A 17,299-nucleotide genomic window follows, 5' to 3' on the forward strand; every position below is an offset into this window, starting at 1 on the left:
AACCCGTAATACACAGCCTTGTAGAGAAAAGGAACGTGTATACATCATGTATCTTTAATTTTGGATTAATGGATATACATGCAAGCAGGCATGTACATACAGAGCTGGTTGGCTGGGTGAGGAGACATCGAAGTTTTAAAGGCAAATTGAGTTTTTGAATCCTAGATGGAGTAGATTTATTATCTGCGTTTCCGTTCAATGCAGAATCAATTTTTTTTTTCGTGACTGCAACCTATATTTATACAGCATTCCTGTTTTCAAAGCAAAAGCACATAATGCTGACTGAATGTAATGTGGAGAATGGGTGTAAATTCACCACAGGGATGGACATTAAATCAAATATAAAGTGACTGTATATGTATTTGATAACTGTCTGAGGGTGTCTTTCTATGAAACGAATTGCAGATTGACTGAAGACTGGCAATACAGTTTCATTTTCAAGAGGAGATTTACCCAAACTCATCCCTTATGAGACATGAATAGCATTCCTGAGAAATTACATGCTGGCTAATGTTTGAATTGTCAGACATAGGAGCCATACGCACATAAACACATACACATCTGGGAGCTCTAAAGTCTCAGGTTCCATCTGTTAAAGTATAGGCTACAGCCAAAACCTGTAAAGTGAAACTACACAGGTGAGCTTCTGTGAATTCTTTAGGAGCCTGGGGGATGAAATGACTCAAAATAATTATGTTCTCTTAGTACATGCGAATATATCCATACTTTCTTTTGAAGAAAAGATAGTTATTGTATAATCACTGTTAGTTTGGGCAATTAGAAAAACCCTATTCAGTGTGACCTACATGTAGTAAAACTCAATCTGTGTATCACCATCTGTCAGTAACAAGACTTGTAGGAGAGAGTGCGATGACACCCAGTTAAAAGCTGTCCTGTCATCTGAAATACTCATATTTACCATCTTGGGAAATGTTCTAACAAGAGGGAAGGAGAAGGAACTGTAATAGACCTTCTCAGCAGAGTGAACTGAAAGGAATAGGTCAGATTTTTTGTCCTGCAAATACAAACATGAATGGATGTCACACACATTTTTCTTCATCTGAAGTTCAGCCAATCTTTTGGGAAAATGCACTTGTTTACCCTCTCACCCAGATCAATATCAATTTCATCTCGTGTGTGTTAAGTATAGCTGAAGACATGTTGGTAGCCTAGCTTAGTAGAAACACCGCAAACAATGGGAAACTGCTAGGCTACTGCTTAAAAGAGGGAAATAAAACTGTTGTGTCCAAGACTGTGGGAATTGTGGGGTTTTTTGTGCCCTCAGGAGATCCTGAACTCACCGGTTTAAACTAAGGCTGGAAAGGTCTAACTGATCATGTTCATGTACACAAGGATATACAAATCTAACTCTTACTTTATCCACTTATTTTGCTACATGTAGTGCTAATCAGTAATGTCTCTGTCCCTCTGTTCTCTCTTTGACCTGCTCTGTTTCTATCCCCTATGTTCTTTTCCATCTGTTTCTCTGCCCCTTCCAGCCTGTAAGTGTAATGGTCATGCAAGTGTGTGCCAGGTGTTAACTGGCAAGTGCTTCTGCACTACCAAGGGGATCAAAGGAGACCAGTGCCAGCTGTGAGTACCATTACAACGACCACGAGGTCACACACAAACACACACACCTGAATACATGAGAAAACAGAGGTACCTTGTAGTGTTTTAAATGGTTACATATTTCAATCATCATCCTGAAATTTTGGACCAGCATTTCACAATGTAGCTTTTCATTATTGGCTATGGTCAGCTCAGTATCTCTAGACCCTGTTTTCAAAAGTTCAGATCTGCAACAGAGAGGTTAGAGATAAGAGATACACTGTCCATGTTATGACTGAAATTCGGAAATTCACTGATTTAAGGTAATGTCAATCAAAAGTGAGTCTCTGGGCTTCCTGTCAGTGGGTCAGTAATCACTTGAGATGGAGCCTTGATGAAATGCTCATGGCTATTTTAATGGAGACCCATGTTGACAAGTGAGACCGATACATATGGGAAAGTGCTATGTCCTGTTTATGAGTATTGTTTCTGTGATTCTAGTAGTCGGTCATGTTTATGATTGTGTCTTTATGGACACAAAAACAGAGCATCTGTTACGACGCTGAGTTTAAAACTCACCCTGGAGATTTTAAAGGGCATAAATACAGATCAGTGAAAGATGTGGTAGAAAAAGTTAGGCCCCTTTTTGTGATTAAATTGAATCAGAAAAATTATGATAACAATACATTGGAACAAATTACAATACATCAGAATGGATGGTAGGTAACCCAGAGGAGTTCATCTCTTTATCAAATTGTAACTTATACAAAACAAATCCTTGATATTGTAGGAATATTGAATCAAAGTGGATCAGTTTGTCTGTTTAATTCTGTCTGTTTAATAATCATATTAGAGCAATTAATTTTTTTGATCAGATTTTGTAAATATATAGCACATTGTTTTTCAAAGCTTTTATCCCACAGGAGTAGAAGATACAAAACACGTATATTTGACTTCGAGTCACCTACTCATCCCCTAAATATAAAGAGTCAAATATGTTGACAAATTGAAATCCCCATTCCCATCTACCATCTTTGACCCAATGAGAAAAGGATTGAGGTGTGTTGCTTCCATTTTAAAAGGCTCAAATGTGTCACAAGGAGTGTAGTGAAGCCATGACCACAGGTTTTATTCGGTAAGAGAGCACGGGATTCCTTTGATGCCAAATCAAAACAGGACACACACTTGATCAGGGTCAAATTGGTTTCCAAACATCTCACTAAAAGCTTTAAAATTGTTATCCAGAAGGTGGAGAGATTCAGACACAGCCAGGACATGTGCATCAAGTCTGCTGCCTGGCCTCTACATGGAGGGCATAACGGTTCAATGTTCAGATAAATCTTTGCCAATCTAGCATTAGTTAAATTATGTATTAAGCCACATTTAGTGGACGTAGACAATGTGTGTACCAAGTCTAAGACAGTCCCATTGGTCATCTGTAAAAACTACTGCAAGATACCAGGCCATTTTTAATTTTCAATGGAGTGTGGATTGATGTTAATGAGCTCATTAATCTTTGATATCAGTATTTTACGGTCTGAATTCAATTCAAGGATGTGGCCAACGTGGTTTTACGGGCTTCTCTGGAAATGAATTAAATGTCTTCTGTGCAAAGCTTCTGATTTGTAGGTAACAAAAGAAATGGTTCTTTGGTAGGTCGTAGATTTGGGCTAAGTCAGAGTAAGATGCAAATATATCTTCTGTGTATAGATTGTTGATTGATCTAACCCCTTTATTAAACCATAATTTAAATGTAGGGTATTTTACAGGAGGGAAGGAACATGTGATTTGACTTAAATAGGGAGAGAGTAGAAGTTCCTTGCAGCCCGAAATGTCTTATGAGTAAGCCCATATTCTTATTGACTGATTAACTTTTATATTTGAACTCAAATAATTACTAAGAAGGGGCAAGGCTTCACAAACCACTGAACCCAAGTGGTGTTGACATGATGAGAACTCTTAACTTTTCCAGTCTGTCTTTCCTGTAACTGGTATGTCTACGAACCAGTGAATTAACGTCTAGATGTTGCATGCCCAATAATAAAAAAAAAAAAGGAAATTGGGTAAAGCCAGACCTCCTGAGATTTATTCCCCTATAGGAAAGGGATAATACTTTTATCAAGTGTTTAAAAAAAAAAAAAAAAAAAAATTAGAATGGGGATGTTTTGGAAGAGAGATAAAATCTTTGGCAACACTATCATTTTAATTAGGTTAACGTGCCCCGCTGATGATAATGGTAAGGAGGCCCAGTGATTCATAATCCTGTTTACACTTACTAAGAAGAGCAGTGAAGTATTTTGTAAAAGACGTTGAATATCGAGGTCACTTGCTCTTTCCTAAGTATTTAAAACCATCTTGGACCCTTATAAGGCTAGAGGGAAGTGCATCTGCCTCAGAATTTAAAAGGAAAAGTTCACTCTTCTGTAAATTTAACTTATACCCGAAGATCTTTCTAATTTGAAACGGGATATCTGGAATGCAGGGGAGTGATAGAGCTGGATCGCAGACTTACAAAAGCAGAATGTGTGTAGAGAGAAACTTTAAACTCTAGCCCATCCCGATGTATATCTTTTTATAAATTATATGTATGTATACTTTCCAAGGGGGAAGTAACCAGACTGAGTATTATTAGCGATTACGGGTGCAAGGGGGGAGGAGTAAGGCAATTTGATCCAGGCAACTCATTCGTCTTTAAAGCCAAACTTTTGGAGGTTAAATATAGATATTTCCATTCAACCCTATCAATGGCCTTTGACCGGGCTGAGTGCACAACATTGAATACTTTTCTTAGATTTGAATAAGAGTGCCGGCCTTAATAAATCACATTGGATAGGGTGAAACAATATCTAGAGTGATGTTCCAATCCCATTCACCTTGGACTATAAACACTTTCTCATGTGTGGTTATTCACTTTGTGCTTAGGTCTAGGCCTCCACTTCAAACTCTATCTTTATGAAAAATTAAGAAGATTAAAAAAAAAACAGAATTTAATCTTGGTAAACAACTACTTCTTTAGTATCTAAGCAACAATACGGTGAAAACTATCGTCTACTAACTATCAAGTACTGTTTCAACAACAAACAACAAATAACAATGCTAATAATTGTAATACTATTATTACTAATGACAATAGTAATCATAAAATGAATAATAATAAAAATCATAAAATTGTACCATCAAATGTCGTTAAGACATGGAGATATGCTTATAACAGCTCTGTTTTGCATTTGGAACCTTTAAGCGATAGACACAACAGCTGGATTTTGAACACATTGAGCCCTTCAAACAATTAACTAGGGTAATAAAAAGGGATTGGACCTTTAAAACTGTAAGCTAGAGTCTTTGGTTCTAAGCAAGTCAAAGTATTAAGCCCTTAAAACATTCAATTCGAACGGCTAGTTTCCTGTGGAGGGAAAAAGGAAAAAAAAAAGTTCTGAGCAACAAAGCTGACTTGAGCTGACTTTGAATCATGGCATAGTCTGACTTTCACTTTTATTTTAATCATATAATGGGATTCATACAATTTGAGGTCACACAGAAGGCAAAACAGCCAAAGTTCATTTTCAGAGACTTGGATGTTGCAATGTTTCTGTGGTGTTTTTAAAAAAAAAAAAAAAAAAATACCCTGAGAACTGTCAGTTGACATTACTGGCCAGTAACATCCCAGAAACTCTAGGATGATTCCTGCTGACGCTGTGGATTCTCTCGGTGTAGGAGGACCATCTCCACTTAACTGTCTGCTTTCCCAGTTGTGAGCAGAACGGACACAGATGTTTTTAATACTCCTAATGCAGTAAGAGGTGTGGAGGGGTCACTGGCAAACATGAGCACACATACCCTCCCTCCCACACCCCATGACATAGTTTTGCCTCTCTTTTGTAGTCTCTTACTTGTTCAGTTTCACATTTCACAGTCGCACATTTCATGCCATATTTAAATTAATTTGCAGCCTTTTGACAAAATTATAATTTTAAATTTAGTCAGCTTTTAGTCATGTTGTACTGATTTGGTTGAGACATCTCCTCGCTAAATACAATGACAACAGTCAGCAAAAGTAACATGCAGTAGTCAGGACACCGTTAAAGATATTTAAAGGATTTTAAATTGTGGATTGTTGTCATCCACCTTTAGTAGCTAGTGTTCCTGCCAGTGTTCTTTGCCTTTGTTTGTCCGTGCGTTATCGCCACCAACTGTCATTGACTGAAATAGCGTGAAACCCACGTGAGGATGTAAATCCTGTTGCCTACTGTGTGCTTTATGTGCGCTTTCATGCAAAGCAAAACGTGGACCCACTCTTAAAAACATTACTCTATAGCACTACTAGTGGTCAAAAACTTCACAGGCTACCTTTTAACTATTTGGGTTTAAATCTCAAACAAAGTTGTCTTTCTCTTTGTCCTGTTTTTATAATCACTTTAAATAATGTTTTGTAAAACCCAACTTCAAAGTCCTTAAAATTTAATTTTAATAAGGAGTAGACTAACTTATGAAGGGGAAGCAATGGAATAAAGTAACTAGTAATTGTGAAAAATAACAGTATGTTTTGCCAGCACTGCCCAACTTGTTAAGCTGACGAGATAGATGGTCTTTATTGTCCCAGGGGGAAAATTTGTTTTCACAGCCTGCACATGTACCTGTACGTTTCACATGGAAAACATACATGTACAATCTACAGTTTACACGTGGTTACATGTAGATAAACATGTTAAAGGCATCATGCTCTGTACGTAAACCATGGGTTTAAATCAGTGGGGGTGCAGAAATAAATGATCAGTGTCTGTGATTAGAACAAATGTATGACATTAAAATATAAACTGACAAACTGTGACATTTTTCTGTAATTACATGCATATTTTTCGACTCTGAATGATGGTCGATATAAACTGTAGTTATCCAGCCTGTGCTTATGATGAATATGCTGTTCTAAACACTCAATATGTGGTAAATGTTTTTATAAGAGAAAGATTAAATTCCTGTTACACGTTTTGTGTTAGCAGACAAAAACCTATCGAGACTTAAGGTTCATAGAAAATACAAGTGAAGCGACGTCTTAGCCTTGACTGTATTCACAATATGCTAGCCACTCACTAAGTGAGAGGACACATGAATGTGATGAGAGTACTAGAGAGAGGGAAGACAGAGAGAAAGCAAAGAAAACAAGGGGAAGTGCTCAGAATAAGACCTCTTCAAAACCCTCTGTGCTTTTTGGTGACTTTGACAATAAATAAATGACACTTGACACAAATGACAAAATGTCACATTAATTTCTGCCACCAGATGGAATGCAGTACAACACCCAGATAGCAGGTGGCTAACAGTTGATTTAAATGACTCATTTTCCACCGTACAAAATCAGAGCGGGTTATCAGAGCAGGCCAAGCACCAGCAGGCCAATCATTATCAGCCATTTAGAGGGAGGATATGCCCATACTGCTCTGGAACCAGCTTTGGGAAGGTTCCTGCAACCCATTACTGATTATCATCTTAAAATATAGCCAGCAACACAAACCATCAGAATATGTTGTTAATTCGGTCCCATTTACAGACTGTAATTAGATTAGTGTTTGTCGTTACCAACAACCGTTATTTTAGTGGTGGCTTTAATCTCAAAATCAAGATGCATTTTCCTATTCAAACATGTTAAAGTAATCAAATAATCACTTTGTGTGAGTGTAATCTAGTTAGTGTTGTCTATGTACTGACTAACAGTTGTGGTGTGGTGTTTGCCATTCCCTATGTAATGCAATTTCTGGTATCTCATTGCATGTAATCAGTGTCTTCCCCCAACCCCTGTCAGCCACTCACTTGCACCATCCCCAGCAGTAACCCCTAACCAAAGACCTTCCGCACAAGGGTACTCTGTCTTTTTAGCCCTGTACACAAAAGCACACATATGTTGGCTTTCACACACCCATGCACCCGCAACCAGCGATGTCATTAGGACCTCCGAATAATAGCCACAGTAATGAAGTGAAGGGGTGCATCAGTGCAGAATAGAATTGTTTTTGTAAACAATTGATGAGGTCCATGCTGCATTACAGTGATGAGTCAAACAAAAGCGGTGAGGGAAATATTTCCTTTTTTTTATAGTGCTCATTTGGATACATACATTATTCAGGATCCTTCTTGTGCTGGAGGTAACAGGGTATAGCGCTGAGTGTGTACATGTGTGAGCTCGCGCCAGCCTTCATATATGTGAAGGACATTGTATAGGTTCCCAGCAAATTTTTCGTGTGTGTGTGTGTGTGTGTGTGTGTGTGTGTGTGTGTGTGTGTGTGTGTGTGTGTGTGTGTGTGTGTGTGTGTGTGTGTGTGTGTGTGTGTGTGTGTGTGTGTGTGTGTGTGTGTGTGTATTTTGCCTGTTAAATCACAGATTGTGCACAAGCAGAGACAAAGGTTCAAGCTGAGTGCAGATCAAATTAAGATACAGCGCAGGGGTATTGCCTGGAGTTCAGATGTGTGCATGCATGCATGTAGGTGTAGATTGAATTAAGATACAGAGTAGAGGAGTTGCATTATACACTTCATGATGAGCGAGTGGGTACGTGTGTGATTTTTGCCTTCTGTAATGCCAGGCAGCTGAAACGCCCCAGGAGGGATGTTCTGTAAGGTTCAAAGCCCTGTGGTGGCATTTGTCCTTCGTCCTTTGTACTGTGGTAAAAGAGCCTGTCTATGCCTGTTTAACCTCAACAGTGAGAGCATTGGAGCTGGCTCTTGCCCAGCTCTGTGTCCTGCACCCGTTAGATCATTCAGAGCACTGATGCTTGTCCTTCAGGATTTGCTGGTTAGACACAGCATCAAAATCCATCTTGATCAGGTTAGTTAATATTGTTAAAGCATGCATTTACTGCACATGTACTTTGGAGTATCTGGGAGAAGCGAGCAACTCCAGCAAAACACCCCCTAAAATGACACATGACAATATGAACAGCATATAAGCATTAAAACTGTTGTTACATGTGGTGCTTATTTTTAGCAGTATTAAACATTTTTAATTCAGTCATGAAATATATAAACTATAAACTCAGGTTTTACAGCTTTTTTTTTTTCATTTTTATTTTTTTTACTTAGTAGTGATAATTAAGTTTTATGAAACCCATCAGATGTCTTACCTCCATCCTCGTCTGATAGACACATTTTCTAAAATTTTTTTTTTTTTTTTGCATGGTACCGTAACTATTGAATACCATGTGTCTCGTGAATCCAAACTGCAGCAAAACAACCAATGATGCATTATTCTTAGAGGCAGCCCCACACACACACACACACACACACACACACACACACACACACACATCATTAACGGCCACCACCACCTCCTCCTCCTCCTCCTCCTCTGTGGCATTTGTGTCTCTCAGTTGGTTAGCTCTGTCCTCCGTTCCCTCCCTCGCTCGATGTCCTCTCTGACTCCTCAACACCGCCTCTGATATTCTTACTCTAACAAGATTAATTGGTTGTCTTTAAGATAAAACGACTGTGAAACAAAATCAGTGGGATAATAGATATCTAATGTTTAAATTGCCATGTCATTTTTCACGCTATCTATGCAGTTCTAGTGCATATGTGTGATATTACTCGCACTGTTTATCAAGTGAAGTACAGCAGAGTGATGCATAAAAGATTGAGAGACAGATCAGAGAGATCCATTGAAAAGAAGATAAAGAATGCTGCTTTCCAGTGAACACTACCATATGTTCCTCCTCATCACAGGCCTTTGGAAAGCCATGGGCCTGATAAAACACACTCATGCACACACATACCCTCAAAACAATTGATGTTAACAAATTATAGTGTCTGGCAGCACTTCATTTCAAAGTCAGACTACTTTGGCTGTTATGCCACAGTATCACTGATGTGTGAAAATTGTGTGCTGTTAAAAACGCAGTGGTTTGAGCAAACTGCATGACCTGACAGTACCTAAGAAACCCATTCATAGATTTCTGTTAGCAAATGCACATGAAAAACAAATCACACTTTAGAAGTGTGTCAATCCAACTACTGAAATAATTTTTTAAAAGTCCCGGACCAAAGCAAATTTAAAAAACGTTTTGAACATACATGGACAATATGGGAATTAGGGGATTTTTTCATCGTCAAGGAAGAGTTTGTTTTTGAATTTTTTTTTTTGTGAGGACAGTGCTGATGTTCAAGTCTTTAAAATTTTAAGAGTTTTTTTTTCTTTTTTCTTTGAACTGGAGGTAAATGGAACCTCGTAATTGTCCAGTTTTCACACCATCTTACTTAGTCATTTCACACCTGCAACAGACACAAACCACATGTTAAACACAGGTTAAGTATAGTTTATATTTTCTTTCTTTATTCTTTTTTTAATATTGTATCTTAAATTCAATAATAATAATGCATACAAATAATACATACATAAAACACTGAAAAACTGTTTATAAAATGTGTTAGAAGTCCTTTTGTGTTTTTAAAAAAGAAAAGTGTAATTTTGTAACAGACTGAGCGGCATAATTAAAAATACAAAGGTACATAAATTTGATGTACATTTTGAGTGAAAGAAAGCCATAGCATATGGTTGTAATCAGCGTGCTAAAGACAGGACAGTCTCATTTACTCCTTATGTCTGCCACCCTCCTGTGAACATCAGTATCTTGATGACAAGCTGCTGTACAAGACACCTATTGAGTAGGTTTGGTCTAGGCAGAGGTAAACAGCTGCCAGAACTGCCAAAACCCATCGACCAAATGTACAAAAAGTCCTGATCAGGATTTTTTGAAACATCTTTGCAACATATGGATTAGCAACACAATAAAAAAAACAGGATGTACTTTCATTAAAAGAAGATTAAAACAATTTTCTCTTTAAATTTTTTTGTTTGTATTGTAGTTCACTTTCAGTTCTCTTTGTAGCATTTTAAAGTAGTTATCATTATTGCTTAACTTTAGTTGTTTTGGAACATTAAATTTTTATTTTTTTATTTCAGTTCATTTTTTTTCCAAAGATTAATGTTTCGTTCTCATTGCAATGTTTGTTAACGATTTTAAGAGATTTACATTATTAACCCAGTGGATACTAAACTCCGCTCCAGGACAGGGTTTTCCCCAGTCTTTTTGGGTTATCTCCAAAAACATGGGTTGCTATGCAAATGCAAATGCTATGAAAGGAGAATCAAAAGTAATGGCACAATTGTAATCCAATCAAAGGTAAACACGTCTTGTGCTCTGAGCGTTGTAAACATGTTCAACCTCAGCTCTGATTATCTAGTCTGAATCCTAAATGTCTAAGTCAATAAACATGAGAGTGAAACTCGCACTCCCCTTGGGCTTTGTTCAGGCTGTTTTGAACTTTGCATTCCTGGCTCGCTGGCTCTCAAACGTCGTTATTTTACTGCCTTATCTCATCCATCCCTTTAAAAGGACTCACCTTGATTGGTGGTTGGTGTTGATTTGGCTTTCGCATCTCAATTTAGGATTATATTTCCCACACAATCAAGGAAGAATTCATAAATTGTGTTGTTTGCTCCAAGGATTTTAAGGGATTAAATTTAGTACATGACTTTTAGTTGCCTGTGCTCTGTGATCAGGGGGTACGTGAAGTTTGTTGCATGTCACTGTGTTGCTTTGATAAACACAACTTTAAAAAAAAAAAAAAAAAGATGTAATTAACTTTTACAAACTATCAGATTATTTCCTCTTTGTCAGAAGTAGGAGACTTGATGAGGCGCCAACAGCAGGAGCTACTGCACTGTCACTTGGCATACACGGCTCCTGATAAGAGGCATTCTTGCTCTCAATCTGTTAGCACTCTTATTCATCTTGTTCTCTCCTCTCTGTTTTCTTCACTGCAGATGTGACTCAGAAAACCGTTACCTTGGCAATCCACTCAGAGGAACCTGTTACTGTGAGTAATTCTCCAATGGACAGCTCTTTGCTGGAAAAAGCTCATATGCACAAACACACACACACACACCTCCTTGATTATTGTTGGCTGTTCTCTCTCTGCTTTTCTTTCTCCCTCTCTTGCTTCTCCACTTCCACTGTTCCACTCAGGGCAGATGGAGCATTTTTGCACTTTGGCACCAAGGGCGCTTGTTCGGTGACAGAATGACTTGTTGTGAAAATGTCAAGTGCATCAGAAGGAGTGAGTGATTGAGCTAATCAAGGAAACGGGGGACTAAATATTCTCCACTTGTCTGCTCACTCACTCAATCACCCACCCACTCATTCATTCATTAAGAAAGTTGACAAAATGGTAGTTAGAGTTGTAAAGTAAAAGGGAAATATATCAAGGTGAGTGAGGCGAAAAGCTGCATTAGGAAAAACAAAAAAAGAGAAAATGACAAAGTTTACACCCAGTGCCGAGTGGATGCAGTCTGCGCCTGTATCCCTGTGTGTACTGTACATTCTGTTGTTTGTGCTTTGTGTGTTTATTTGCATGATGTGGTGTCCTTCACGGTACTGCAGTACTTACTGATTTGTTATCTGCCTTTCAACACTCTGCTACTGACAACAGAGCCTCTGCCAAGGTCTTGTCCCCTTTGAAATGCCAAAGCCTGACACCAGGCTCAATGAAAGGAAGACAGGAAACTAAGAGCCTGGAGCTTGTTTTAACCTCTGCACACCACGGGGACCTTTTCTTGAGCTCTGTCACGCAGTATTGCAAACATGACACTCCTTACACTATCTAAAAGGCCGTTGACCATGGATTAACATGCTGCACTCATTGTGACTTTATCCAGCTACTTCACTGTTTGATTTATTTGACCTCTCACTGTAAGTGGTGATTTTGAGCTCACTTCTATCGTCTGCCAAGAATTTTGTGCAATTAAAACAAAATGGATTGAAGAAACAATCCAACATATATTTTTCAATCTAAATATTTTGCATAGAGATACTTCATTAACGTTTGTATATCGTTTTGGGAAAGTAGTGAATTCATTTGTGGCAATCTGCCATTAATTAATAATTAAACACTTCATAAATCGCTGCAGGGGAATATTTTGAGCTTGCTGTCAGGGTCAGGTATTCCTACTTGTTCTCCGCTTGATGAGAAAATTGAACACCCTGATTGCAGTCACTGGATATGATTACAGACCTTTTGATTTCACTTGTCTCCATCAGTCAGACTATGCTTGGCAAGTTTCTTTTGATCACATCACATACCATAAATCTCTATATTTTTATGCTGTCACAGTAGTCTCTAATAGTGTGTGCCACAGCTGGCAGCTCAGATTGTGTATATACCTCAGGAAAGTTTCTACTCCTTGGTATGTAAAATATATTGACGAATGTTAGGAAAGGATATGAGATCTTTCTTTCTTGTCTGATTTTCTAAATAGACAATCTGCTGATCGACTACCAGTTTACCTTCAGTCTCATCCAAGAAGATGACAATCACTACACTGCCATCAACTTTATGGCCTCACCTGAGCAGGTAACTATTTCCGAAATCAAAGTTCTCAGTCTGGTGACTGAGGCAGTGATACCATAAATTGGTCTTTTTTTGAAGATGTGACATGAGTGCAGCAGTCTGTTAAATCTCCAGTCACAGACTGCCACTTTAAAGTCGATGCTCATTGATTGGTCATTCATTTTCTGTCGAGATGCTAAAAGGTTGCACTAAGAGTCTGGAACAGCCCACAATTTTTCCAAGGCTCCTTCAATCCTTGCTGAATTTCATAACCTCCTTACAGTATTTCTGCTTTTATTATGTACTTTCCATATTGAAGCTATTGTGTCTTTTTGTGTGATAATCTCAGTTTATCTTATATTTAACTACATTAATGTTGCGGTGTTTTTATGTCCATTATCTAAAGGCAAACAAGAACTTGGACATGTCCATTAATGCATCCAACAACTTCAACCTCAATATCACGTGGTCGGTGGGATCAACAGGTACTTTTACTTGATTTTACTGTTCTAATGAATGTATTGTAAAAATGTCTTGCTCTGTTTTCATCCTTCTGTTAGACAGTAGACACCTTGTCCAGGGAAAAAGTATGTGCACCGCCTATCTACTGATGTTATATATTGGCGCTGTAGTCAACCAAATAAAATCACGGTCGCCTTAAATCGTACCTACTCTTCAAACACTCGATTGCTCACGGGGGAAAAAAATCTGCATGTTTTCTGTAGATTAACTGCTAACCTTATTAGTCAAAATAAATTATAAATAAACATAAAAAGCTGGTATTCTCAGCGTATTAAATAATTTTAACCCTAATTATTTTATACTGATATGATAAGAACAGACTCAGAGCCGACCGGCATGCACCTGCTCATATTCATATGATTTCTGAAAATAGAACTATGTCAACTGGTGATCACAGCACAAGAACAATTGAGGAGTAAACACTCAAGGCCTCAAGCGTTGTACACTAAAGTTTTAACGCAGACAAGCATCCTAACGCAGAGAAGTTGGCCTACCGTTTTCAGATGATATGCCATGGTGGTTTTTTGAGCTGTGATATGCAAACTGCTGTTTGCAAAGTTTAAACTCGCCTTTTTGGTCACCTGTTTTAAAGAAATGCAGCCAACACTGACAACTTCTTTGACATGGTGTCAATTAGTTGGGAGCCAGCCCCGAGTAAATGTTCAGTAAACATTCATTTATACCTAGCAGGTCTAAGGTCTAGGTCTAACTTATTTAATATTTAATATTTAACACCCCCCAACAGGAGGCTATTGATGTAGCACTTTTCTCCTTATGAAAACACCGGCAGCTGGCAACAACGACTACAGCGCTATTATTTATATATTGATTCCAGTCACAGTAAAGCAGGTTTTATTTTGAACTAAGCTGATGGATTTTCCAAACCCTTAAACTCTTAACAGGCCATAGGGTAATGAGTTTTCTTTCCCTCTTCTCACTGTGTTGAAAATTCACCCATTAGACTGTGGAAATACATATTCCGGGTTCAAACACTTCTGCAATGAATTTGTCAAAAAGACCAAAATTAATTATGTAATAAACAAAATGTTTTATTCTGCGTCTAACAAATGGTTCAGGTCACAAATGCTATTTGGGATTCAAGTCAAAAGGTGTCATATTTGTAAATTTGAGGTTATCTACTCAAGAGTGAAGTAATTTTTTGAAACATTACACAAAAATACCCATAATATTTTTTAGTATCGGAAGGTCAGCAAAGCAAATATTCAAAATCAAACTGCTGCATAGTTTTCCACCCCCACACAAAACGACATGCATCCAATTTAGTCCAAGCATCATTAGGAAGTCATTTTCATCCACACAGAGTGATTTGCACAGACAGGTCAAACACAGACTCAAGCTGAGTAGATATAATGTCTATATTTATCGTCACCTCAATGCCAGAATTGCAAATTTAATCATATACCTTACAACAATATTAACTGAATAATGACATATGCCGTCCAGGCTTTAGAAATTCCTTTTGTAATGTAGAAAATTTGCTTTGGCTTTTTCTTTATTATTTATTATTATTATTATTATTATTATTTATTTTCTTTATTTTCTTTTCTTTTCTTTTGTATTAGTATTATTTTTTTAAGTAATCATTTAGTCAGTAGGTATGGAAGATAAACCAGGAACAATAATGGACCCTCTCTTGGTAGTGAGTACTATGTCACTGTTGAGTGGATATTGTAGGTTCCCTGAGGAAAGACACCCAAGGACACTGCAGTCATCCAGTGCCACTGTTTATCTCGTGCTCTCCCTTGCTCTCAAGTCATCTGCCACTTTCTCCAAACCCACCACACTGACATTTTCCAACCACTCAAACATGTTAACCTCCCCTGCTCCTCTCCGCCACCTTAACCTTTTCGGAGTACCTTCATTAATATTTGCAGTTGGGTCCCCTTTTCCCCACAAAGATATTGTGTCTCAGAAGGAACGGGAGCCTCTTCACAATCGACAAGAGCGTGAAGTGCCTCTGGGTGGGGGGCAGAGGGTGATTTCAATTAAGATAAATGTGCTCACGTAGCCACACTCAAGCTGTCATTTTCAGTTCTTTTGTTTCAGAGTTGTGGGTTGGAATGTCAATGTAGAGGACCCACTGACATGAGGAAGAATAAGAAATGACTTGAAACATTAAAACAGATGGAAAGTAGCCTTTTTTTTTTTTTTTTTAAAGATTTTTGCTTTGAAATACATTAGTTTTTATTTCAGGGTTGGTATTATGAAATGTATATTAAGAAGACATACGCTCTTTCAAGTTTGCTCTTCAACCGTATTGAATTTTATTGAAAGAAAATCCTGTCATCCTCTCTTGAAATCATGTCATCAGTTATAACAGATATTGCGCTTTTTAACTACAAGTTTTGGGCTGTTGTAATATTCACCACGAAACATAAATGGACACAAACAAATACTATGATAAATAGTTGATCTTTGCAGAGTTGCGTTGCCGTTAGGCAGACTGCTTCCACCAGAAAGGGCATAAAATGCTAAATTCTAGGTGTCAAATATACTAAATGCATTAGCTAATAGTGTTGGTATGGTTTCAAATGATTAATATGTGCTAGCGTGACTCAGTCATGACCTATGGACAGCAGCGTTTCAGTCACTCTTTCAAGCTGTGCTTTTCTCCCATGTCCACGTCTGTTTAACAGAAAAATATGAATGGCAAGTATAATTACACAATAAAGCTCCACTCTGTTTTAGGTCAACCAAAAAGAAGTTTAATGCACTTCAGGCATGATAATAATAATTGGTCATGAGAGCTTTGTGTTGTCCTGAATGGCTTGATGAAGCCATTAATGGATTCATAATAATGTGTTGCAGGCGGTCCAGCTTCATGTCTGTATGTAGGTGATCTCAGTGAGCACCAAATAGCAGTGTGCTGAACATGAACTCTTTGCCTCAACAGCTGGAACCATCTCTGGAGAGGAGGTGCCCATCGTGTCCAAAACTAACATCAAGGAGTACAGAGACAGTTTCTCCTGTGAGAAATTCACCTTTAGAAGCAACCCTAATATTACCTTTTATGTCTACGTCAGTAACTTCTCATGGCCCATCAAGATCCAGGTAAGGACTGTGCTTGTGACGTTCAGCTGACTCATATTAAGCAGATAACGCAGTGATTTAATCTCCCAGTCTTTCTTACAGTACGAAGAGAGAGCAGGCGCAGCCATCTTTGCAGTTGCAGAGCTCTGTTGTTGCTGCTTTTTAGCGGGCACCGTTGAACCTTTTCTAGACCTTCTGAATGGAGGAGTTTGAGGCTTTGATGTGGGGGACAGGACGAAAATATAAAACTGTGCAAAATAAATGCCATTTGCTGTTAGTTATTTTGGATTTGCAGGAAAACAATGATTATTGCTATTGTCAAAAAACTCATGGTTTAGTTTGCAGGTAATAAAATTAAACACTGAGGTTAAGGGAAAACAGCAGGGTACTATTAGGGTGTAAGGGGTGTATTTTACCTGTGATTTTGACAAAGCAAAACTGAACTCGTAGACAATTTAACTGATGACTGTAACTAGCTGCAACAACGTCACTTTAGTTTATATTCATTCAAAAGTTAAATAATAATTAATATCTCTGATATTTAGGATGTGCATTTTAGCACTTTAAAAATGACTAATTCTGTTGGATATGCTCAAGAATACATTTGAATACAATCAGTTTTTCTGTCTTGTAATGTAAGGTAGATTAGTTCTGAAATAATGGTTATGCTAAGTGTTATCAGGGTTCAAGCCCAAAAGGGGCAGAACCCGGTTCATTATTATCATTTTTATTTTTCTACCACATTGGTCCAAATTGTGGCGAGCTGGAATGAGCTAGAAACGTGAAACTCGGCCCAATAACTG

The 17,299-nt window shown here is 37.9% G+C and overlaps 1 protein-coding gene across 1 annotated transcript in view; it reads left to right on the top strand.

Annotated features, from left to right (window-relative positions):
- Positions 1 to 17,299, top strand: part of atrnl1b (attractin-like 1b) — a 68,984-nt gene that overhangs the window by 24,556 nt on the left and 27,129 nt on the right. The window contains exons 20-24 of the mRNA XM_040135136.1: positions 1,500 to 1,593; positions 11,362 to 11,414; positions 12,853 to 12,947; positions 13,330 to 13,408; positions 16,360 to 16,517. Coding sequence (XP_039991070.1) covers positions 1,500 to 1,593; positions 11,362 to 11,414; positions 12,853 to 12,947; positions 13,330 to 13,408; positions 16,360 to 16,517 — 479 coding nt within the window. The remainder of the gene's footprint in view (positions 1 to 1,499; positions 1,594 to 11,361; positions 11,415 to 12,852; positions 12,948 to 13,329; positions 13,409 to 16,359; positions 16,518 to 17,299) is intronic.

The sequence above is a fragment of the Xiphias gladius genome, chromosome 9 (genome assembly GCF_016859285.1).
Source record: "Xiphias gladius isolate SHS-SW01 ecotype Sanya breed wild chromosome 9, ASM1685928v1, whole genome shotgun sequence".
In the NCBI taxonomy this organism is placed as follows: domain Eukaryota; kingdom Metazoa; phylum Chordata; class Actinopteri; order Istiophoriformes; family Xiphiidae; genus Xiphias; species Xiphias gladius.